At 39.6% G+C, this 25,989-nt stretch overlaps 1 protein-coding gene across 1 annotated transcript in view; it reads right to left on the bottom strand.

Annotated features, from left to right (window-relative positions):
• Positions 1-6,550: 6,550 nt before the first annotated feature.
• The window catches only part of bcl11bb (BCL11 transcription factor B b), a 40,362-nt gene continuing 20,923 nt past the window's right edge, over positions 6,551-25,989 (bottom strand). Inside the window, exon 3 of the mRNA XM_084091499.1 lies at positions 6,551-11,082. Within this exon, the coding sequence (XP_083947625.1) occupies positions 9,119-11,082 (1,964 nt within the window). The 3' untranslated portion in view covers positions 6,551-9,118. The remainder of the gene's footprint in view (positions 11,083-25,989) is intronic.

Genomic DNA, 25,989 nt, shown 5'->3' with positions numbered 1-25,989 from the left:
GGGGCTCAACCTACGAATGGCTTACTTGTACTTGTCTCTGCATATTTTAACCTTGAAAAAAATTACACCTATACACATGCAGTGTTGACATTGATTTATGGCATATCTGACCCATTTTTCTTACGGTATCTGCGTCTATTAAAATGCGCTATCACTAGAAATACCTGACCATTAAAAGATGAGGAGGGCTAGAAGTTTATCCAACCTTGAAAGTTGCGCAAGAGATCACCTAGACTCTTTGCTCTCTTTGTCAAAAGCCGCTGTGAACAGCACAATCACCTTGTGATTAGCATCAAACAGAGGAGCGATACGGCTCTGAAAATAAAACAACAGACGAGGCTTGTGCACTGAAAGATGGCTGATCGTGTACTCTGTAATTAAGCCAGTCTGCACTTGATGAAAGCAAATTCAACTGGCGGGGCAGCAGTTTCACAGCCAGTTTGCTTTTACGACATAATTACAGTCCAAATCAAATGACAAGATTTCATATTTCGCCGGGACATTCACGGACTCTAGTGTCAACAATTACACTGACCCCCCCTTCCCCCCGAGGTAGAGATGAGGCAGTCTAAATAGTTCAGTAATTCACCTCTGTTTGGGTGCTCCAGGGAGGTCTGACTACAGGAATTCAAATGACTGCAACTTGGAGAGAGTGGTGGCAATTATTCAGACCGTAGGTGTGGTTTTTCATTATATACAGGCTACGCTTCACTGTTTCCCCCATTCCAATGTGTCATCAAGTATCTCCAGAGCTTGTATCAGCATGACCTGAGCTCATATTTCATTTATACAAATGGAATTGTTCTGCAGGGGAAAATTAATATCGGACTGTGCAGAATGAGTGTCAGCATGCCATTGAATACAATATGACTGAAACAACATATAGTTTCACACCCTCACCCCCTTTTCTAGCGTGACGTACATCTCACAAGCTTAGCAACTAAACAAAACATTGGTTGTTAACCATTTTTAAAAAACTACATTTAGTCAGTGTTGAGGAGTATTTAACCAGTAGTAATACTTGTAGCTTAAATATATTTTTCTTTAGCAGAATAGCTTTTTCAGGAACAAGGAAGGCTACTTCTTCCAATGATTAGCGGTTTACAGCATGCTACATCAGCGTTCTGACTGCAATATCCAGAGATTAGCCAGACCTTCAGACTGATGGCAGAAGGTCTGGACTCCATAGCAGCTTTAATTGGCCATGGACCGCCCCAAGAGGACGTCTGACTGACATATGAAACAACCAATCACAGTTTGTTTTGTTCAGGGTCATGTTTAGGGGCCTGACATATAATGTCAATGTCTCTACAATAACACACTGGTATTTTAAAGAGTCTATGCCACTAACTTTACATACAGTTGTATTCAAAAAACCTGTTCAACTCCAATTGCAAATCGGGTTTATTGGCAAAATTTACAGACTTTCAGCTGTTTGCAATGATCAAATCAAACAAAAGTAATTGAAATAGCTCAACACAACAAATGTTGTGCAACACACAAAAAAGTGGTTTCCCCAAATTCAACTGAAAATGCAGCCTTTTAATGACTTCTGCAGTCTCAAAATATTTCAATCTCCTGAATAGAATCTCTCTATTGCAAAAACGTGATGCAACTAATCAAGGGCTTCATTAGTTGCACCAGGTGTCCTTGAGCTAGAACACATGAAATATCTGAACTGGCAAGGTTTGTTGAGTCAAGTTTAAATGCATGTTATAAATATGGCACATAGTCGAAAGAATGGTCTAAAAAGTTAAGAGAAGAACTTCCAAAAGCCCATGAGAAACAAAGGCAGAACACTGTAACATCAGTTACCGCTCTTTGGCTTTGTTTTGGAACACTCAAATTGAGTTACGGTGCTCTGCCTTTGTTTAGCCGCGCGTCAATATGAAGTTACTGTGCCGGTGTTCTATCACATAATGCTACCTACCAGATTGTACGGTTATCTGCCTTTGTTTTAATGTCCATTAAAATTAAAATTACGGTGTAGCCTGTGTTCTTTGTACAGCTGCCATTAGTCCCTCTAACTTCTGATGTCCTCAGAGCTCTGTCCTGCACAATTGCGGTCAGAACATTTAGTATGGTCTGAACCCGCTCCATCGACAAATGTGTGATATCGATCGCAAAGGATTATGCAGAGTTGACAGAAAAATGTTACACATTGCCATAGCAGATGAATACAACCAAGAACTAAAGCCCCGCCTCACCCAGTTCGGGTACCGGACCTGGTTGAAACACTCATGCATCTAGCTGGCAGAGTGCCAAAACTTCGCCGGCACCTTCAGCCCCGCCCTAAACACGGTCGAGCCAATGCTGGACTAATATATCTATGGAGGTATTTTGTCATGTCAAATGTATTAATAATGCCATCATAATGCAACCAAAGCACAGGATAGCAATAAGTAGATGGCTATAAATAATTGTAAATCATACAAAATAAATGCCATGATCACTAGATTTTATACAGGTATTACTATAATGATTTTGTTAATGGTGATCAGCAACCAAATATTAATAATGTGGAAGTTACTGCCTTTTGCCTTGGCATGACTTCTCACTTTTTGCTGACAATACAAAGGCAGAGAACAGTAACTTTAAAATAGTGGTCAAAAGTCAAGATGAGCTCAAGATTTTTTTATGTATATAATTTTCATTACTAAAACACACTCTAGCGACTTAAGGTCTTTTGCCTTTGTAGGGCAGTATAGTCCTTTACGATTGTTCCTTGTCAGACTGTACAAATATGATCCCCGATGTAATCCATGTCACACTGTAATATCTCAGTTTGACAATGATCCCAAACATACCTCAAATTTCACCAATGCTTGGTTGCAGAAGAAATCCTGGAAGATCCTACAGTGGCCATCACAGTCACCTGAATTGAACCCCATAGAAAATCTCTGGTGGGAGAATGCAAACCCAAGAACATTACTGAACTTGACGTTTGCCATGAAGGGGTTAAATAATTTTGAGACTGCAGAAGTCATGTAAAGTTGCATTTTCAGTTGAATTTGGAAAAACCACTTGAAACATTTGTTGTGCAATTACTTTTGTTTGATTTGTTTATTGCAAACAGCTGAAAGTCTGTAAATGTTGCCAATAAGCCTGATTTGCAATGGGGGTTGAATAATTTCGATTACAACTGTGTTTAACATACTTTTGAATATCCAGCGTTAAGTTGATCCTCATTGTCACAGTTGTAAATACGATGGCGTTCTTCTTCAATGAGGGGGTTTGGCGTCACGGCAGGTTTGTTTCCAGGTGGACCGATACACACGTATCCCAGACATCCTGCAGAATTCAACCAATCAGACTTTGAAAATCCTGTGTGTTTCCATTTAAGTGTGCCATATGCATCAGATGTTCAGCCAGCGGTCCGTGGGCGTGACGTCTGAGGCTGAGACTATCATAAGTGCAACACTGTACCAGGTGAGCTACCAAGCAAGTTTACTACATTAGGAAGGCCATACATATGGAGCTGGTTATGTGATGCGAACGTCCAAAAGTGTTAATTCAAAAATCATGCAGTATGGTGTAAGTGTTTTGAGGTCCTGACATAGTATTGTGCGAGGAACCACATGAAAATAAATTTTTTTATCATTATAAAATAATTTACTTATCATTAATCATAATTTGTGTGAAAATGAATAAAAGTGGTCAGTGTTTTAATGGCTCTAGTGTTCACTTTAGCTGGCAACTACATACTTGAATGTATGCATAGTTAATTTTTTTTCAGTTTTTCAGTCCTGTATTTCCAGTGAGCATGGATTGAGCTTTTTCCACTACAAAGAACCTTTTGTGCATTGAAAAATCTCCATGGATGTTCTAACAGTGTACATTTTTATTGGTAGCTTCCAAGCATTATGCATAAAAGCCAAAATATTTAATGCATGAACACACAAGGGAATGGGAATATGTAGAACTCTGCGACAGGCAATTCTGCATACATTTGCTTTTGTGCCGCCTAAGTCATATAAATAACAAGAAAGATATCAATTTAGTTTTCATCATCATTCAACAGTAACTCAATGGAACGGGAGGCATCTTAAACTAGGACAGGAAGTTTGTATATATGGTCTTCAACTCTGCAAAGTCTTTGTTCCTATAGGTCATATCTCTGCTTCAGACAGATCTTCAGAACCCACCGCTGCTGAATAGCCACAGCGTAACCAAACATCCCTGCATCTCTGTTTTATAAAGAAATCCTCTCCATACCCTCTCATTCCCACGGTAAGCCAGCTGGAGCAGATTTTCCCTGGTTGCCGTCTTGTCTGCCTCATGGGCTCGTCCTGCTCACAGGACGCAGTTTGATTGGGCAGTGGTCAGGGGAACATAGATTAGTAACTGGATATATAGAACAGGGGACTGCTGGGAAGACTCCCTGTCATCCGATAAAAACCTAGGACTCTGCGGTAGCGATGCATGGTCAAGGCATGAGCCACAACCTCTGCTGACAACCCGTTTGTTGCGACCGCGCATCATTCAGACCCCTCATTTGCCTGCCACTCTCTCTGTGTGTGACCCATTTGGATCCTAGGCGTTTTGGCCTGACAAAATAAGGGGCTACTTTACCACCATAGAGAGATATGTCTCTTCTCATGGCAGAGAGAGGACAGGCCCAGTGGGACCTGCCATTATGAGAGACTAAAAGAGACCTTAAATGGCACACCATATCTGAACTTCGACACCAGCTCATGTGGGGACGTGGTAAGAGCTACTTGGCAGCTCATTGGTGTGGCCGGTCATAATTAGAGTGTGAAAAAAGTGGGACCTCGAGGGGAAACTGGTGCCATGAATGAGGCTCTGGGAATCTTGACTTCTTAAGCCGTCGGGGATGTTCTGGGACCGGGATGTTTGCGGGCAGAAGATGTCTCCCAGATGTCCGGCTCCATTGTAACCATATTCATCCTTTCCTCTTTGAAGGGACATTCACTTCATGTTGCCTAAACATGAAGGATGAACAAGACAACGTGGGATGAACGAACTGTGAAACAATTGTTTGTTTACAATATCTCTAGGTCAGACTGTTTTTAGCTTATGGGTCTCGACATGAGTGGCTCATTCAGAAGGAAATGTCTATGCTGTGACTGGCCATGTGTAAATGTTCTATGAAGAGTTTTTAAGTGCTTCCCCTCCCCGACATGAAACATTGTTGGAGCTACAAAAGACCCACCTGCCTCACAAAAGACAAGACGGGATGAGGCAAGATGAGAGAGGTCAAGAGAGGTCAGACGAGATTTCGTGCGCTCTGCACTCAGACTAAAGAAGAGGAAGGGCAGGTGCAGTGAAGATGGAGGGTTTACATATTAGTGAAGTGCTTGGGTCAAAGGTCAATTGCAAATCAGCCCTGTTGGGATTAATTTGCCAGTTTAAGTGGATTATAATCGAACAAAGAGATGCATTTAGACTTGATAAAAATGTGTTTGCTGATTCCTCGGACTATCTAATGTTGGGCCCTATGATTTTGCAATTCGGAAAAAGGGGAAGGAATCATGGAATTCAGTCATAAAAAATGAAATTAGGACTGTACACTTAGTCAAATCGTGATATGAACTAGTGTCTGTGAATATTCTGCATGTTCTGTGTGTCTCTGTGTGAATGAATGGCACGGTTTCGTTTACTACACATACACAAGCACACGTGAAGTTTGTGGTGTTTTCAGCATCTGCCGACCCACTATATGAGGACATGAGAGTCACTTCACCAGCATTTCACCATTTCACATAAGAAAAAACAATCGTCAAGTAAAGTCAAGTCATCTTCATTTATATAGCGCTTTTAACAATGTAGATTGTTTCAAAGCAGCTTTACAGAGATAAGCGTATAATTTAAGGTAACAGAGATTGTTTTGGCTTTATAGTGGTTCTTTAATAAAGTTATTTTCCAGCTAAAGTTAGTTTTGATTGATTTGCTTCCGTCGCAACGATCATTTGTTATTAAATTTGTTATCTGTTATCATATTATAATATTAATATATTTGTTATTTGTTATCGTCATACACAGAAACTCAAAGGTCTTCACAACGAAAACAAATACAAGTTCAGTTTAACTTGAAGGGATTGTGACGGAAATATATTACTATTGTAGAGTAAAATGTACCTCTCAAAGTAATTTAATAATAATAATAATAATTAAAAATGTAAGAAATTATCACAATTTGTCTTCTTTGTTTTAATTTGAACAGTAAACCTTTTTTGCCAAAAAATATATATTTTAAAATTTGTATTACATTTTAAAATATTAATAAATTGTTTTATGCTGTCATTTGATTACTACCTTTGTATTAAATCAGAACAGATAAAAAATAATAATTTTAAATAAATAAGTTTCATGATTTAATTAGACATGCTTTTTGATTACCAACATTTAATTTAGCCATTAAATCAGAGACCAGAAAAATTAAAATGAGAAAATTAAAAAACAAAAATTAATTAATGGTATGATATGGTACTAAAGTGATTATAACTTTTATTCTCTGCACAAGCACATAACACAGACAAAAGATTATCCCGCCTAATTACATTGAAAAATAATAATTAGCAAAAGATGATTTTCTTGTTTGTTTTCATTTTTATTTTATTTTTTTACATCCTCCTGTGGATGGATTTACCAAAATTATGAACAGATATAGTGACAAAACATTTGAATAGACTCACAATTTCATAATGGACTGCAAAATATAAAGATTTTTTGCATCATTTCATAAAATGCCACTGAAATTACAAATACATTGAGTATTTAACAATGAACAAAACATACACGCGCATATATCCATAGAAATTTACGGAAATACCTGCACCAAAAAAGGGGGGAAGGAAAAAAAACAAAGGGAAAAAGGAGAAAACCCTGCTATGATATTCAATATTGTAGAAAAACAGAGGACAAAACATTTGTCTCATTTAAAACACATATACAGAAGAGCTCAGTATTCTTACTTCAACACTGTAAACATAATTTAAAGACAGTGTCATAGTTATTTTTTTTAAATCCAATTGATTTTTTTTTTTACCTCCACTGTCAATAATTTTCTAGTCCATCTAAATAAATCAGTAAAGAAATGGCTTAGTAATTTCTCAAACAAATCTGTGCTTTAAGACTTTCTCTCAAAAATGAAGCACACTTTACATTTCCCAAATAAACAGACAATCATCCTCTACAAGTTTATATGATTTGATTCCTCTTAATTAATTCAAATGATACTGGTTAGTGATAGTTTGTTCATGGATTGCCCCCCCCCCCCCCCCCAGTCTGAACTACATCAGAAGATAAAGGCTGAATATTAATTTGAGGCACGTCCGTGTTGTCTGGTTATGTCTGTCTCGAAAGCCATTGGTAGCACTTAAATTCAACATGCTTTCTTGACTACACATTTCCTCCTGATTTTCTTTCAAGTTATGGCCACTTCCTGTCATTTACGCAAAGAGAGGTTTGACAGTTTGCAAAGTATCTGAAGAGTAGGTGATAAACTATGCATCCATATTTAAAAAATTACTCATCCTCGTGTTGTTCATTTCTTTATGATGTGCCCCGCTGACTAATTTCGAGCGGGAAACATGTGCAGCCTTAGCTTATATTCAAATCAAGTCACAAATAATATGTAAACTGTAAAAAGTCATGAACATAAACGGCAGGATGTTGTGAATAGTGAATATGCAGATACAGAACAGTGGTGTATGCTGAGTGGAGGCGAGGGATGGCTGTCGTGTAAATTTGAGCTTGTGATGAAAAGAGACAGGTGGAGGCGATTCAGTGTGTAGGAACAGAGGTCATAATGAGGAAATCATTTAATCCCAGGATCCTTTAGAGGACAGGCAGTCACCCAGGGCTTCCAGAGAGTCCCAACACAATTCAGTGATTGCAGTTTCAACAACGCACAGGATGGTGCATAGAACGCTGCTACAAATGAATGGCCTGTGTGCATTTACTCAAAGGAATACTTCAGGTGAGCACCTGTGCTTTATATTGGTGTCCAAATAGCTGCTAAATCATTTTTGATTTCAGAATTGATTCATTTGTGAATGAACACATTCCTTTGATAATTTAATAGTAAATGCAACAATTTGAGCTTATGAAACTTATGACTTCCCTTGAAACAAGTGAATCCAGTCTGAATTAGTCAAGACTGCACAATAAACATTTTATAATACCATTAACATATGAAAGGATTTGACCTTGTACAAGGTTTGGACATCACTGAAACGCAATTAAGAGATAGATGAGGGTGGAAGAAATGGCAATGGATGTGAATTTGAGCGAATGTAAACATTTTGATATTTAAAAGTAAAATCTGGGATATGAAAAAAAAAAATGTCAGGAATGCAACACTGGCGGCCTCAACACTGTTTATATACAGGGATCATAATAATGTAGAGGAAATATTGTCATTTTTGTTGTCATTTGCACATAAATGTCATGGTTGATGAACTTTCATTTAATTTAATTTACTTTCATTTAAAATGTCGTCAATAGAAAATCATTCAGATGCAGTCAAACTGCATCAGCTGCCTTAAAACATCCCTGGGTTTTTTTTTTTTACCCTTAAAATTGTTGAATATTTTTATTGTCAAAGTGACATTCAGTGCTTTACGTCTATCTACTGAATATAACCCATGATGAGTGGGGCCATTGACAGCAACAATAACATGAAAACTTTCTCAGATTTTTAGAAGTCGACCTCTTCTTTAGAAATTACCCATTTGTTTCCTTTGAGGAAACTAGTTTAGAACACATAACTGGCTGACAGCCAAAATCTCAGTATTTGTCATTTCATAAGATGGGGTGTGTAGAAATATAATTTCAGGAACTGAATGCATTAGAAACCCATCGATAATGTACCTGCACATGCCATGTGTCATTACAAATAATCCAATAAATACAGAAATTATTGCACAGTAGAAAGGCTCCATGAATTCCTAATGGACTACTCCTCTGTTAGTTGCTGGGAAATGCAGGAAGGGTTTTTAGAACCGCAGACTAACATTTCCCTGTGTTCTTGTTTCTCAGGTGGCAGTTTGTTTTCACAAAAAAAAAAAAAAAAAATCAAATCACTCCAAAAAATATATAGTCAAGAAAAAGGCTATCCAGCTAAACCCATAATGCAGTGCATTGAAAAGTGGTCTCAAGCTCTGTCCGACTCCTCAAGTTTGACCTCGTTGGTCAGCAAATGCTCTCCATGCCACTTCTTCATGTGTTTTTCCAGGGTGCTGTACACGCTGAAGGGCATGTGGCAAATATCGCAGCGATACACCTCTTTGCCAAACTGCCCGTGGGTCTTCATGTGCCGGGTAAGCTTGCTGCTCTGGGCACAAGCGTAGCTGCACAGGTCACACTTGTAAGGCCTCTCACCTGTGTGGCTGCGCCGATGCACGGTCAGATTGCTGCAGTTCTTGAACACCTTCCCACAGTACTCACAGGTGTCACTCCGTCGACTCTCCTTGGAGCTGGGTGGTCTCCCTGGCCCAGGACCCCGCAGATGGAGATGAGGTGTACTGCTACCACTTCGCCCTGACATCCCACCACCCTCCAGAATTTCCCCTGGAGGGGTGGAGAAGCGCAGGCTGCCTGTCTCAGATGAAGAGTGCTCGGAAGAAGTGCCGAAAGGCGACTGCCTGGAGTCGGTAAAGCTCAGGAATGGCTCCCTTATGAAGTGGCGAGATGCAGCATAACCGGCAAGCAGCTGAGAATACACATTTTCCGGGGATATGACGGGCACCTGCGGCAGCTCCATATCCTTCTCCACCTTGATCCTCTTGGCAGAAGACCCAGAGAGGCTGGAGCTGGAAATAGGCACTGGCTTCCGGTGAAACATCGCTGAGATGGAATCCTCCGGGCCGCAGCCTCTGCCATTCACCATGGGCCGCCTGTCTCTGTCGATATCCCTGGCTGCCGAAACTGTGTCCATCTCCTGGCATGGCCTGCTGCCCGGTGGCAGTCTCAAGTGATTGTCGAGGTTGTTGTATTGGCTTTCTGTCACTCTGTCAGTGGCCAGAGGCTTCTCCTCTGGGGAGGGTCTTGGGCCATTCTCTCTGTTTCTGCTCAACTCCGAGTCCATGCTCAGGTTGGATGCAGGCCTGCTCCCATTTTGCTGCTCTTCCTCTTCTTCCTCCTCCTCCTCTTCCTCCTCTTCTTCTTCTTCCTCCTCCTCATTATCCAATCCCTCCCTTGTGCCATTGTCCTCACTGTTTTTAAGCCCCTCTCCAGCTGAGTCTTGCCCTCCCTGCTCAGGTGAACTCCCCATGGAGCCTGACTTGTGCATGTGCGTCTTCATGTGGCGCTTTAGCTTGCTGGCCTGCGAACATGCATGGTCACAGAGATGGCACTTGTAGGGTCTTTCGCCAGTGTGGCTACGTCTGTGCACAATCAAGTTGCTTTGGAACTTGAAAGTCTTACCACAGAACTCACAGGACTTGGCTTTGCCGACCTGATTTAGTGGTGATGAGGAATGGCCTCTGGACGGAACTGATGGTGGCTGTGAGGGTGTGGTTAGAAAAGGTAGAGGTTTGGAGCCAGGCTGAAAGAGAGTGGGGCTGAGAAGCCGATGCATAGGGGGTACACGGTTAGGAGAAAGAGGAGGAGTCGGACCACCGTTGTTGTTGTTGCCCGCCAATTCACGAAGACGCTGAGAGAAGCCCATGGATGGTTCAATGCCCATTGATTGATGGTTCAGCCGCATCACTCGCTCAAAAGCACTTGGATGCTGGGACAGTAGACCCATCTCCTCTGGGCCAAGGCGTTCCAGAGGATGACGGGGTGGTGGAGGGCTTACAAAGGGTGGGGTAGATGGCAAGCGGGTTTCAATGTATCCGGGTGGTGGAGGCTCTCTTAGCAGTGGGGCACCCATACGAAACAGCTGGAAAGGGTTGCTGCCATCACCCAGAAAACTGGCTAGAGGGGAACGAGGCAAGGCATCAGCCCCCAGTGGAGGAGGAAGGGCCATGCGAGGGGTAAGCGAGCAGCTAGTAGGGTGGGTGTCCAGGTAGATGCGTATCCCATGGATGTTCTGCGCATGCTGTAGCAGAAACCATGCACTGGAAAAGGGTTGCTTACAAGTGGTGCAGATGTAACTGGAGGGCTCATCTCTTCCTGGAAGACACAAAACAAGTGGATGTAATTAATATATACATATTAGCTATTAACTCTCTGATCTGTTGCGAGGGGAGGTTGAGATAGTACACTTTAATAGCTTTCATGTCATTTGCGCATCTGTTTGTTCTCGGTGATGGCTTTAAATGTAATCAAAGCAAAGAGTCCTCTATGGTGAGGTTCATGGATCATTTCTGTTTAAAAATTAAACAGGCAACATGTGAAAGATATTTCATTGCGCTGCGGCGACAGCCATTTTATAAGATTGAATCAAAATTACATCACCCTAAGAGGGGAGACAAGAGCTCTCTGATAGCCTAGCGGGTTATCTACTGTGAGGCAGGGCCGGCTGCTCTCTAAAGCTGTGTCAAAGAGGATCTGCCTGTATGTGACTCACCCAGAATCTGAGTCACACTAGGGGGTTAGTGAGAGCAGGGAAGCTCCCAGAGGGCTGGAGCCTAATGCAGATGGCAGGTATCGCCCACAGGCCACAATGCATTGTGCTAATGCTAATGTCAGCCAGACGTTAATATAGAACTCCCCATTCAAAACCCCAACACCCCCACCTTTCACTATTTCCATATGGAGATAATTCTGTGGCAAAAGAAAGAGAAAGAGAGGATTAAGGAAGAAAGAGAATGAAAGGGAATCGCGTTGATAGGTCCATACATTGACAAAGTCAGGCACATAGTTAGCTACTGACAGTCCCCCATACACTTATATTTTTGTGATATGATATTTTCAGTAAAATGTACTTTGCAAATACATGCCAATGATCTCATGTGCATGCTTTCACGCTGAAAAAAAAGAAAGAATATTAACCATGCGAAGACAGTTTTTGTTTTTTCATAATATAAAGCAAATCACATTGCATGTTAGTACAGACAGAAGTGTAATCTGAATTCATGCATTGATACAGACGATGTATTATTTGCGCATGTTTAAGAAGGCCAGTGGTTATAAAAAAAATATGACATTTTGGGGACATTTTTTTGGTGGGGGGAATAGAATTTGACACCATTTAATGGAGTAAAAATAATGGAGTAAATAGCCACCTTCATTTATATAGCGCTTTTAACAATTTGGAGTTTTTCAAAGCAGCTTTACAGAGATAATAGGAAAGTAAAGTAACAGAGATTGTTTTGGCTTTACAGCAGCTCTAAAATAAAGTTACTGTCCAGCTAAAGTTAGTTTTGATTGATTCACTTCCGTTGCAAAGATCATTAGTTATTAACTTAGGGGCCGCTTACACGACACCGTTCTAACAGAAAACCCTTAACACGCTTCGACCCGCTCATTCGCACAACAACAGTGACTGGTGGCTCGAGAACGCAAACCTTAAAATTTGGTGCTAAATAGGAAAACGATCTTTTTAGGATGGAAGAATGCTATTTTCAAGATACTAGAAACGTGACTTTCAAATGAAAGATTGGTATCAAAGAGCACATCCAGGTTCCTAACCGATGACGAAGGTTTGACAGAGCAGCCAACAAGTGTTAGACAGTATTCTAGGTTATTACATGAGGACGTTTTTTGTCCAATAATTAGAATCTCTGTTTTTTTCAGAGTTAAGTAGTAGGAAATTACTAGTCATCCAGTTTTTTATATCAGCTATGCATTCTGTTAATTTTGTGAATTGGTAAGTTTCGTCAGGGCGTGAAGAATTATAGAGCTGAGTATCATCAGCAAAACAGTGAAAACTAATGCCATGCTTCCTAATGATATCTCCCAAGGGTAGCATGTACAGAGTGAAAAGCAACGGTCCTAGTACTGAGCCTTGTGGTACTCCATACTAGTGGTCGATATCGCCCACTAGATATCGGCCGATATTTGGCATTTTTAAAATATCGGCATTGGCCGATAAGTTTTTCTGATTGGCCGATGTGTTGGAAGCGGGACATTTATTTTGACGGTGCTCCAGACTTTTATTTTGACGGGCGGCGCTGAGAACACCAGTGCCTGAGAAGAGAACGGCAGCGCCTGATCACACAGGCAGCGGTCACTCACATTCTCCGTCTTCATTAGTTTACGATCTCTGTCAGTCATATCTAATACTTTGTTAGACAGAACTGGTAAACAAAGAAAGTAAATGGTATGGGAAAAAGTAAAGCGTTGCTTTTATATTATTTGTAACAGAAAAGGCAAACAATCAGGCTAAAATACTTTATCATTTACCGTCAACATTCAGCAAATAAGCATCTACATAATTTAAACAAATATCTGAATATCTAATAAACATTTAATTTCACAAACCTTGCAGATTTAATCGAATCCAGCTGTGATATCTTGTGAAGTGTGAGTGAATGAGGGTCGGTCCGTGCGAAGTGAGTGAATGCGAACAGAAGATCAGCTTCACAAGAGATGCGAACGAAAAACTTTAAATCCTTAATTTTAAAATGATTATATCCAGTTAATATGTGCTATATCCAGTTGCCCACTGTGTCATATTCATATCGTTTTCACTGTGTGTTGTATGTAAAATTAGCGTTACCTTGTCTTTATTTGAAAAAATATGATTACCAGTGCGCACAAAATTACCAGATTACTGAGTGCCCTGTTACAGTGTTTACTTCCTTTTTATTCATATATTTTTAAACAATTACTTTATTTGTGAAAAATACTGTAATAGGACTGCAGATTCAAGAAGTTGCCATCTAAAGTATAAACATGTTTATTTTAAGGATTTGTTTTCTAATTTATTTCTAATTTATAAAATATTGATTAAAATAAATATAAATGATATAATGATATATATATATATATATATATATATATATATATATATATATATATATATATAATATGATTTAAACCATGCTAATGCATTTCCACTAATGCCAACAATTTTTTTTGTCTATTTAATAGAATGTTGTGGTCAATAGTATCAAATGCAGCACTAAGATCGAGTAACACTAATAGAGAGATACAACCACGATCGGATGATAAGAGCAAATCATTTGTGACTCTAATGAGAGCTGTCTCAGTATTATGGTACGGTCTAAATCCTGACTGGAAATCCTCGCAGATATCATTTCTTTCTAAAAAAGAACACAGTTGTGGGGATACTGCCTTTTCTAGTATCTTTGACAGAAAAGGTAGATTCGAGATCGGCCTGTAATTGACTAATTCTGTAGGATCAAGTGTTGTTTTTTTAACAAGCGGTTTATTCATAGCCAGCTTAAAAGTTTTTGGTACATATCCTAATGACAAAGATTAATTAATGATATTAAGAAGAGGATCTATGACCTCTGGAAGCATCTCTTTCAATAGCTTAGTCGGTATAGGGTCTAACATACATGTTGTTGATTTAGATGATTTAAAAAATTTAGAAAATTCTTCCTCTTCTATAGCAATGAATGAATCAAATTTTTCCTCAGGGACACTACAATGCGCTGCCTGATGCGATACTGTAGTAGACGGTTGCATAGTTATAATTTTCTCCCTGATATTATCAATCTTGTAAGTAAAGAAGTTCATAAAGTCATTACTGCTGTGTTGCTTGGTAAAGTCTGAGGTTGAAGCTTTACTTTTTGTTAATTTAGCCACTGTTTCAAATAAATACCTAGAGTTTTGTTTATTTTCTTCTAATAGGGTTGAAAAATAAGCAGATCTAGCAGTTTTTAAGGCCACTCTGTACACAATCATGCTCTCTTTCCATGAAATGCGAAAAAACTCTAGTTTTGTTTTCTTCCAAATAGAGTAAATATGTTGAGAATTGTGTAAAATAATATATAATACAGGTTAAAAAAAATCTTTCTGATCCAAAAAGGTTAGCAAAGGAGCCAGTGACTTTGATATGCTGACTGATTCAAATTTAAAATATTTTATCATCCATACTTGCACTTGCTACTAGTTGCTGTAAAAAAAAAGTTCCATATGTCCCCACAGAATCATAAGTATTTATGGTTAAGGTGTGATATTGAGGATTTGTTAAGATCATCACATTTCGTTGAGAGTGATTCCTTGCAGATATGACTTTAGGATTGTCCGAAAAACACCTAACTGATGTAGTAAAGAGGAAGAGAGGAAGACACTGGACGTGTAAATGGTTGTGTATGACATGTCCACAGCCTGTGTTTGGTTTGGCTGGCCTTTAAATGGACACCTGGCAAGAGGGATTTTGGATGCTAAGAGAGTAACAGAGAGAGAGAAACTAAAATACACACAGGCTGTTCATTTTCATATTGAGGCCCTGGACAGGAGCCCAAGCCTGGATAAAATCAACAACGGACATATTCTGCACAAACGCTAGTTCCAAAAAAAGCCTCATTAACATCCCATATTCCTCTAATATAAAATATGGCTGTACAGGACTAAACAACATGGGATGGACAAAAAGGGTGTAATAGAGCATTTGTGCATGCACTAATATATGCATTTGTGTGTGTGCGCTCGTGCTCTTACCCCGACATTGTGTGCTTGAGCTATTGCAATTTGCATCCTATCACATCATACAAAAAACACCATATGTTACTAAGGGACCGTGTCAGCTAACAGACAGGCAGACTTAATGACGACCAAAGACAAATTTCATCAACTTTCCAAACAAGCCAGAACGAGAGAGAGAGAGAGAAACCCATAGTGAACAAGTCAGGATATGCTAATGACCCATCAGAGATCCATGTCTTGTGACAGCAGCTTGTGTGGCATGATGGTGTGAAATTACCCATCAGGCACCTCAGGAACACAAATCTCCATCTGATCATGGTCCATTGGGTCCTACTGTGTGTGTGTGTGTGTGTGCCACACTACAGAGGCCTGGGAGGGCCATGTCACAGCAAAGCGCTCCAGCCAATAAAAGTGCTCATTATAGAATCATCGCTGTTCGCTCTGTGATTCAATTTGCAGTAATTACCGCGATCCGCGTCCATGAAACCGTTCGCTGCGGGCCGCAGAGGTCAACTGCCAGTTAACAGAGTGTCTTTTCTCCTCTCAATGTATTCAATTGCAAGAGCCTAATAGCCTAATTTTCTTCCCTCTTGCACTTCAATAAATATTGACGGGATTACAGGTTAAACAGCTAAATTGAGTTGTGGCTGTTATATTACAGAGCTGGCTGTTGGCGTGCATGCTCTGCAGTAGCGTTCTCGTTGTGTTAAACAGTGCTGGGATGTCTAGGTGCATGTCTTTGTGTATGTGTGTGTGTGTATAGGATATGTGATTAATGACAAACGTGTGTGTGTCATTGTATTCACCATCTCAAACATATTCTCAAAGCTATCATCAAAGTCAATATTTTGATGACGGACAGCATCTTCATCGGATCCAGCATTAAGTAACAGTGACACTAATATTTGATTGCATTCAGTACTTGATCTGCAGTAAATCACCGAACCATTTCAACTTTTGCTGATGATACTTCCTATTCTTTTGTTTTCTGCCTGAGGTAACTATGAGTGAACATTGTCATTGCTCGTTGTGTTAAACAGTTCTGGGATGTCTAGGTGCATGTCTTTGTGTATGTGTGTGTGTGTATAGGATATGTGATTAATGACAAACGTGTGTGTGTGTGTGTGTGTGTGTGCGCAGAGGGGGTTTTACACTAAACTTATCCACCCTCTTGGGTTTAGTATTACAAAACCTCACGGCCAATTAGTCCATCCTCAGGGACCTCCAACCTGGGTTTAGATATGTTGATTTCAACATTTTGTGGCAATTAATTTCCTTTTAAGAGCATGAATGCAGTGACAGAGAAGTGAGGAGGAGGGGCTGGAGGGTGTTTTTTAATTATCTGCGGACAAATCTGGCAGACTTGAGAGCACTGCTGTTTCATGAGGGAAACAACATTAGCGTTAGCTACTGCTGTCTCCAGCATTACCCGACCGTGAACCAATCACTTACCGAAGCTGGACTAATGGAATAGTCATGGGATGATGTGCGAATGTGTGAAACTCGTTTGAAGTTGCCGTAATAAGGACATATGTGTGTGGCATAATGTGCAGCTTGTTTGGTAATGTCACAACACAGGGACATATGAGCAAGTGTGAATGCGTGAAACTGTTTTGTTGGTCACACTTCAAGACGTGCATGTGTGAATCATATATGATGATATCACAAAGCAAGGACGTGTGTGTGCAACTCGTTTGATGATGTCACTACGCAAGGGCAATATACGCAAATGCAGGAAACTTCTGTGACAACACGAGGGCTTCTACGTGTGTGCAAATACATGCAATCCCAGACAGCAACATAGTGTCGGCCCAGATCCGGCCCATGGGCCGTGTGGAATCCACGTGTACCAGATGTTAGGCCGGATCTGGGCCGACACTATGTTCCTGTCTGGGATGCGTTTGGTAATGACATCGCTAAGACAAGTGCACGTGCGAATCCGTAAAACGTGTTTGATGATGTTACAGCGCAAGGACATATGAGCATGTGCAAATGGCTGAAACTCACGTGACAGCAACATCTATGTGTGCAGTTGCATGAAACGATCTAAGTTTGTGCAAATTCATGCAACGTATTCTGTAATCATTTCGCAAAGACAAGTGCACATACGAATGCATGCGATTTCATATTTTGATGATGTCACAACGTAGAGACAAATGAGCGTGCAATTGTGTGAAACTCGTGTGACAACGCAAATTCTTGTGTGTGACTCGATTAAATCACAATGCAAGGACATACGTGCGCATGTAAATGCATATAACCAGTATGATGATGTCACAATTCTAAAATTGCAATGCAACAACATATGTGCATGTGTGTGTACAACTCGGTCCTGGCAATCTCACAGCTCTGCCCCTTGAACCCGCTACATTCCTAGCTGTCGAAAGCCACAGTGGTGGATTTGCATAAAGAACAAAGGACGAGGTGATGCCATGGGGACTACGACACGCCTTCACTTCCCTCCGGACCCTCCCCTCCCATCCCAAACGTCCCCTCTGTGCACCTGTCACAAGCCTGGCTGACACCTCACACCGCAGTAACACGGGCCCTCATTAGCATGCCTCTGATCTTGGGCTCCCAGGGGCTTGTGGGGCCTCACCTCACATCACTGATGTCTTGTTTGTGATGATCGTGGCTAATCAGGGGGCCAGACCACTATGCTAATGAGAAACACAGAGGTGCAGCATTCTGTGTAGTGCAACTCTGCTGTCTGCGCCACCAACACACTCTAGGGACTGGTGATGTGATTTGGATGCGAGTGTTTGTGTCTGAGAGAGATAAACAATATCTATGCACTGCTATAGGAAGAGTACTGTGGAATATGTTATATATATTAAAAAAAAAAAAACGTTTAAAGTATTACTGATTCTTTGAAGTCAATTTAAATCAGGTGTGTCCAAACTCATCCTGCGGGGGCATTGTCCTGCAGAGTTTAGCTCCAACTTGCCTCAACACACCTGCCTAAAGGTTTCTAATATGCCTAGTAAAATCTTAATTAGCTGGTTCAGGTGTGTTTAATTGGGGTTGGAGCTGAACTCTGCAGGATAGTGGCCCTCCAGGAGCAGGATTGGACACCCCTGATTTAGGGGCTGTGTACACGACTGTTTAAACTTTTTATGCGTTTTGGCAGTTCGTTTACGCGACAACAGCATTTTGGGAGCCTGAAAACGCAAAGTTTTGAAAACGGGTTTCAAAGTGCAAGTTTTTGAAAAACGGTCTCCGTGTAAACAGCAAAAATGCGAATCTCTGAAGACGATGATGTCATGCACATGCGTATTACGTGTTCAGTATAGTGTTTCATCGCCATCTAATGGACTGGCAGCAGAATACAGCGTTTTTAACCGTTTGCGCTGATCCGCGTGAATGGGGATCGTTTTGACAATGTACGTGTCTGTACGTGGAAAACTCAAAGGAAATCTTCTCCGTTTTAAGCATATCGTTGTCATGTAAATGTACCCTGCTATTTCTAAGCCTTTAGTGGTACCAAATGGAACTGCAAAAATAATGACTGTTTACCGACAGGTTTTCTGAACACTCCTCCCTAACTCTACTTATAACTGACTCTGCACATTGAGATTTAAAAATTTGAACACTTAATGACATACTTGAACTTGAATTTTATAGATGGTTCACTGTCTATCCTTTTCTTACTGTTTATCTTTGTCTGTCTGGATTTCTCTCAGTCCTCATGATAGATAGACTTGATAGACTGTACATTGATTGAGCTGTGAGCCTTAACAGACCATGATATTGTGTTTGATGAATGATTATGACAAAGAAATGAATGATTTTGGCAGGAAGATGATGAGTGGAAAGCCAGACCACATGCTGGGGCTAAAACCACTATACCAGTTTCTTGAGGGGAGTCTGATATTTTCATGCTGAATTCCACAGCCTGCAGCAAATTGTGTGTCTGTGTCTATATGTTCGTGTGAGTGTGTATGTGTGTGTGTGTGTCTTAAAACTTTGGTGTTAACAAACAGAGATATTAATCATTTTTCTTGTTTTTCACTAACAATATCTAAATGCTTAAATAAAGGTAAATTTGCTTGAGAAATAAAAAGTAAAAAAATAAAAAATAAATAAAAAAGTTATAAAAAAATAAAATATCGTTTGGATGGATATATGGACAGACGGACGGATGGATGGATAGACGGTCGGATGGACGGACGGACAGATGGATGGATGGATGGATGGGTGCAAATGTTTGTTGGCCCAACAAGGAACCAAGCTATCAATATTTTTTCTTATTTTCCCCTAACAATATCTAAATGCTTAAATAAAGGTAAATTTGCTTGAGAAAAAATAAAAAATAATAATAATAATAAAAAAGTTATAAAAAATAAAATATCGTTTGGATGGATATATGGACTGACGGACGGATGGAGGAATGGATGGATGGAGGAATGGATGGATGGATGGGTGCAAATGTTTGTTGGCCCAACAAGGAACCAAGCTTGCTAACCAAGCCCGGTGCTTAGTGTGAAAGCCTCTGGCAATACTGAACTAGTGATTACCGTTATCAATTTCACTTTCTTTTTTCTTTTTTTTTTTTACCCATAATCCTCCCGTAGTTCAGTGCTCTAGTGGATTAGAGTTATCTGTGATTCCTGGCCATAATAAGGACGGACAACTGTATATGAAAAGACTCCCATTCTACAGTGGAAAAACTGTGTGTGTAGAGAAGCCACAGAGGATAGTGGCAGGCATAGTGGTTATGGCAGGCACACACACATCCATACACACACTTATGTCTCCTGTCTAAGTGAAAGCAGGCCTGTTGCAGTAACCGTTCCAATCTGTCTCCATCTGCAGGAGCACAGAGGAGGGACATCACAAACTGTGGTCTCACAGCACACAACACACAAGCATATTGATGCACATACATGCAAAAACACCTTCATACCCACAGTCACACCAACACCTACGAAAACAAATAAACTTATATTTTCTCAGCCATCACAAACCAAAAAAAGATAAAAGAAAAGAAAAAGAACACCTTGACCACCATAATAAATCCAACCAAACTCATTAACACACAATATCCATTCAGCAGTTTGGGTTAAGGCCAATTCTCATGGCCTGCACTGCAAAGAAGAAAAAAAATCTGATCAGTATTTTTTGCCTTGTTTTCTGTTACAAATGTACAAACATCAATAAAACAAGATACATTTTTATTATTCAGGTGTATTACCTCTTTAATGCATGAATGTTTCGCCAATCATTATTACATATTCGGGTCTTTAGCGACCCAGATCTATCTCCAACTGATCTCTAAACTCTCTTGATATTTTAATAATATAAAACAGATGTTTTATACCATCATCACTGTCCTCGTCAGAGCTCATTTCCTAGTACATTCAGCATCTGGCTTGTATTCACCATCTCAAACATATTCTCAAAGCTATCATCAAAGTCAATATTTTGATGACGGACAACATCTTCATCGGATCCAGCATTAAGTAACAGTGACACTAATATTTGATTGCATTCAGTACTTGATCTGCAGTAAATCACCGAACCATTTCAACTTTTGCTGATGATACTTCCTATTCTTTTGTTTTCTGCCTGAGGTAACTATGAGTGAACATTGTCATTGGTGAACTATGAGTCATCATTGAGGAATAAAGGTGAATTGCACTTATTAAGTCATCAGAGATTCAATTATTTTTGTGCAGGGAAAAAAACATACACTATTACATACCTCAGGTCGCTAGCAACCCTATACAGTTTTCACAAAAAAAACGATTAGAAAACAGACTTAGTGAATGAACAAACAGGGTAGTGAATGACATCCCGGGTCGATAAAGACCCGAGGAATGCGTTTAAGGGTTAAGGATCCACTTGTACTTTTTTTGTTTTGTTTTGCACAGGCTAATATGACATTCCTCTGGGACTTATACTGACACCTAGTGGTGTGGATGAGTTATCTTAGGAATGTGTATATGTATATATATATAGTGTAAAAGTAAATTTATCTTGCTTTAAAGATCTTAAAACAAGACAAAATACTTTTTTTTTTGCAGTGCACCATGAGCCTCATACCTATCCTATCCATAATGACACACCCCCATCAGCCTTCTTCTTCCTCCTGCACGCTTACTGCCAGTCTCATGAAGAAACAGGCCAGCCAAGGGTAGCGTAACCATCTAAATGAAAACACATGCCACCCTAGAGTGCCCTGTCATCATCTGATACTGCCAGAGCGAAGACGTCCTACGGCGCAGACGGGAAAGGACAGTGAAAAACAACTGGAAAGACTTAACTGTCAGTAAGAGCTATGACTCTTGGCTCGGTGAGAACAGAGAGAAGTGCATTAGCACAGCGTTTTGTGGCATTGCAACTAGTCTGAATCATAGCTTGGAGTGTGCGTCACTGTGTTAAGATCTGGCTGGCGTGAAAAGGCCGTTCAAGAAGAGCTGCAGGAACTTGATGGATGACACTGGTGCTTGCGGCTGAAGGGAGACGCGGAAAAGCTAGCGGGGTGGAGAGAAAAAAGCAAATAGGGGGACAGCGAGGGACCAGTTCAAAGCAAACATTGCTCCATGTCATCGCAATCGTAACCTCGATCACAATCAAAATCTCCCAGCCGTATATCTAGCAGTTTGCGCTAATAGCTAATCTCTGTATGTTTGACATGAGACGGAATGAAAATAGCCTTGCGTTAGTTAAGTTGTTACTTTGAAATAGTTTTGCCTTTTAGATGCTTTTAATCCTTTCCATTTGACATGTTTTTGGAAGTAAAGATTGATTAAAAAAAAATCCGTTAGCATACTCATTCATCTCTGTTTGGCTGTCGCAGAACTTCCCAGAAGTGCATAGTTTGAATTCTGACATTTTGCTCGTGGCCGCTCAGTTCTGGACACAAACGTTTTTATTAAACGTTAAATCTGACTACACTTAGAAAAAAAAAGTTTTATCTTATTTCCAAGTACAAATATTTAAACATTCTTAAATGATGATACAATTACATGAAAATCAAAATCACATAATATAAGTCTTGATTTCTGAAAAATGTATGATAATTAAGTGACTTGTTTTCCTTTTAAATTAAAGGGATAGTTCACCCAAAAATTAAAATTCTGTTTCAAACTGTTTGGTTAACCATATTTTTCAAAATATCTTCTTTTGTGTGCAGCAGAAGAAAAAAACTCATACAAGTTTGGAACAACTTTTTATCAACTTTTTTTTTTTTTTATATATATATATATTTTATATATATGCACTGTATATGTATATTTTCTTCAAGGCTTGAACCTTGGAATCTATTTCAAGGTTTGTGTTCTCGAGCCACCAGGCACGGTTGTAGTGCAGATGAGCGGGCCGGAGCAGAACGGCGGGCCCTAAGTTAATAACTAATGATCTTTGCAACGGAAGTGAATCAATCAAAACTAACTTTAGCTGGACAATAACTTTATTCTAGAGCTGCTGTAAAGCCAAAACAATCTCTGTTACTGTAATTTCCTATTCTCACTGTAAAGCTGCTTTGAAACAGTCCATATTGTTAAAAGCGCTATATAAATGAAGGTGACTTGACTTAATTTTGATCTTTTTTTTTTTAGAAAAGACTTTATATCCTAAGTAATTTTAAGATATACCTTAAGTAATTATATGGTTTTTCATGCTGGGACTAGCATGGGATGCTGGTTGCAGGTTTACTTGTCTCCAGCAAGCCCAGTACTATCACCAGCATAAACCAGCCTGGACCAACATAAAATTTTGGATTTTTCATGTGTGTGAGTAAGGGAAGCAGAAAAGAGCGGAGAGCTATCCCGTATGTGAAATAATTGCCCTGGTATTTTTTTGGATTACGTATACTATAATGGTCCCCAGCTGGGCCCAGGCTTCTATACCCATTTAAAGCTCACTGTAAAAAGTCCCCAGGCCCTCAGCGCGCCTTCCCAAACAATCAGGGCCCTGTAAAACAGCTCCTTCGATACCTCATGTGCCGGGATCTGCGACACATGCCAGTCATGTGAATGGATTCCACTTCTGTTGCGCTCAGCAGGACCAACGCAGCAGCGCTACGACTGGTGCAAGAATCAGTGAGTACCCAGAATCCCTTGCACAGATACAGGTGACCACAAACTCAGATGCCAAATCAAAAGCATGTAGTTCAAGACTAAAGCTTTGGCTGCATAATATACATGCTAAATTGTGTGCAATATTCAAATAAGTCTCAAATCATCAAAAAAATTGTGCCTCGATGATGTTTCAGAATAAGATTTACACTATTTTAAGAATACTACTTCACATAACCATGCATTAATACCAGTATAATAATCATTAAGCATACAATAATCATTTTAAGGGACAGCAGCACCAGATTATCCCAATATTAACCCATTTAGAAGCACTATTTCTTGAAAAGCATAATTGCTTTTAAAGATGTCGTGCCGTTTTGTCTTTATCTAATTTTTATTATACATTTTTTGGTAACACTTTAGTTTAGGGTCTAAATCTCACTATCAACTAGCTAGTTAGCATGCATGAAAATTGTGCGAATGAGCGGGTCGGAGCGCATTAAGAGTTTTCTGTTAGAACGGTGTCTACTCACTGCAAATGTCTAGGATATTGTCTGTTTATTAGCACTTATAAAGCACATATTAATGTCTTATTCTGCATGACCATATTCTACATTCCTTAATCCAACCCAACACATAAACTTAACAACTATTAATAAGTAATAATTAGGAGTTTATTGAGGCAAAAGTCGTAGTTAATAGTTAGTTAATAGTGAGAATTGGACCCTAAAGTAAAGTGTGACCCTTCTTTTTTGCATTTAACATGTAAATACATTTATAACATGTAATGTATACACGAGTTCTAAGTTTTACTTTGAAAATGAAATACTTTCTATTTACCTCACTACAAATGTTATGTGCATTATAATTGTTATTTATACTTAAATACCACTTTTATACACTTTTTTTTTCAGACCACACACACACACACACACACACACACACAAATAAATCTATCAATATTAGATGTTGTTTATATTGCCTATTTATTGTGGACTCTTTTATCTGCCTAAGTTTAGATTTGCACTATATGTTCAGAATGGAGTATGCTGTAGCCTATGTTTTTAAATATAATGTTAAACATAACTTTTCTTTTTTTTTGCATTTAACATGCATATACACTAAAATACATTATAATAATGTAAGTTCTCATGTTGAAAATAAAATACTGATACTGTTTATCTCAAGGCAAATGTCCATAAAGCGCATTATAATTGTTATTTATACTTATTACCGCATGTTTATCCAACTCTGTTTCAGACCACACACACAAACGTGCCTAATACCCAACTCAATATTAAAATCCATTGTTATAACTCTCTGAGCTTTTTTCTAGGACTAACCAGCATCCCAGAAGTCCCTCCTCTATTACTTATGACATTTTTTTTTAGTCAGACAGTAGACCTTTGTTCTTTTACATCTTTCCTACTGTGCATTATGAATATTGTGAGACCTAAATTAACCTGTACAATTGATCTTACTACATACACTTTCCATCCATGTACTGCTTTTAGAAATATGCAAATTTCGAAGAGAAGTTTTGTATCTACAGTTATAATCTGATTGACAACATCGACGGTTAACCGCTTCATGCCAGTCATATTCACGAGAACAAAAGTTAAAAGAGAGAGTGCCGATTTCTCCGTGGTGTGTCATCTTGCCCTCAGCCTTCTTCATCCTCTGCTGGGGGAGATCAGCTTCTCCCAGGGCTGTTTTCACAATGATGCGTTTTCAGCTTTTTGGCACAGCTCCCCGCATAGCTTATGGTTAAGAACAGTCTTTCATCTAGCCAATGCCTTCAGCAAACATACCGGGAGGGCCACATCTGCCGCACACTACATGCAAGAACAAGCCTTACTGGCATGAATAAAAACTGATAAGATCCAGGGTTTATTCATTCAGTGGGATGCCAGGGAGGGTTTAAAGCTGAATTATCATGGCGGCTCTCATCCTACAAAATCTCGGACTGTAATGTCATCAACCACTACATCTCAACATGACAGAGCAGCCCCTTCCCCTTATTTTGGAGCAGACTCTCGTTCAAGTACTTTGTGCTGATTTCTGAGATGGGAACAGACCAAAATGACAGCTAATGAAAAAAAAAAACTTGCTGTGATCTCATACTAAAGACATTCAACTATATTCCCAGTAAAGTATGCCAGAATGCAGTAGTCTTGATTTGAATTATTCCTTTAATGTATGCAAGGGATAGTCCACCCAGAAAAAAAAAAAAAAAAACTCTCTTCATTTACTCACCCTCATGCCATCCCAGAATGAGACTTTTTTTCTTCAGATGAACACAAATTGAGATTAAAAAACAAAATTCCCTCTCTGTGATGCTTCAAAACCACGCAAAGGGAACACGACGGAAATCCACACAACCACAGTTGATAAATCAACGTGAAAAGAGAGATGTGTGTAAGAAAAATACTAATATTTCGCCAGCATTTTTCAGCAGTTTCCAGCCTTCGCCAGCATTTTTGATCATTTTCAC

This window comes from Abramis brama (assembly GCF_963993115.1).
Source record: "Abramis brama genome assembly, chromosome: 18".
NCBI lineage: Eukaryota > Metazoa > Chordata > Actinopteri > Cypriniformes > Leuciscidae > Abramis > Abramis brama.
This window is presented reverse-complemented; position numbering and strand designations above follow the sequence as displayed.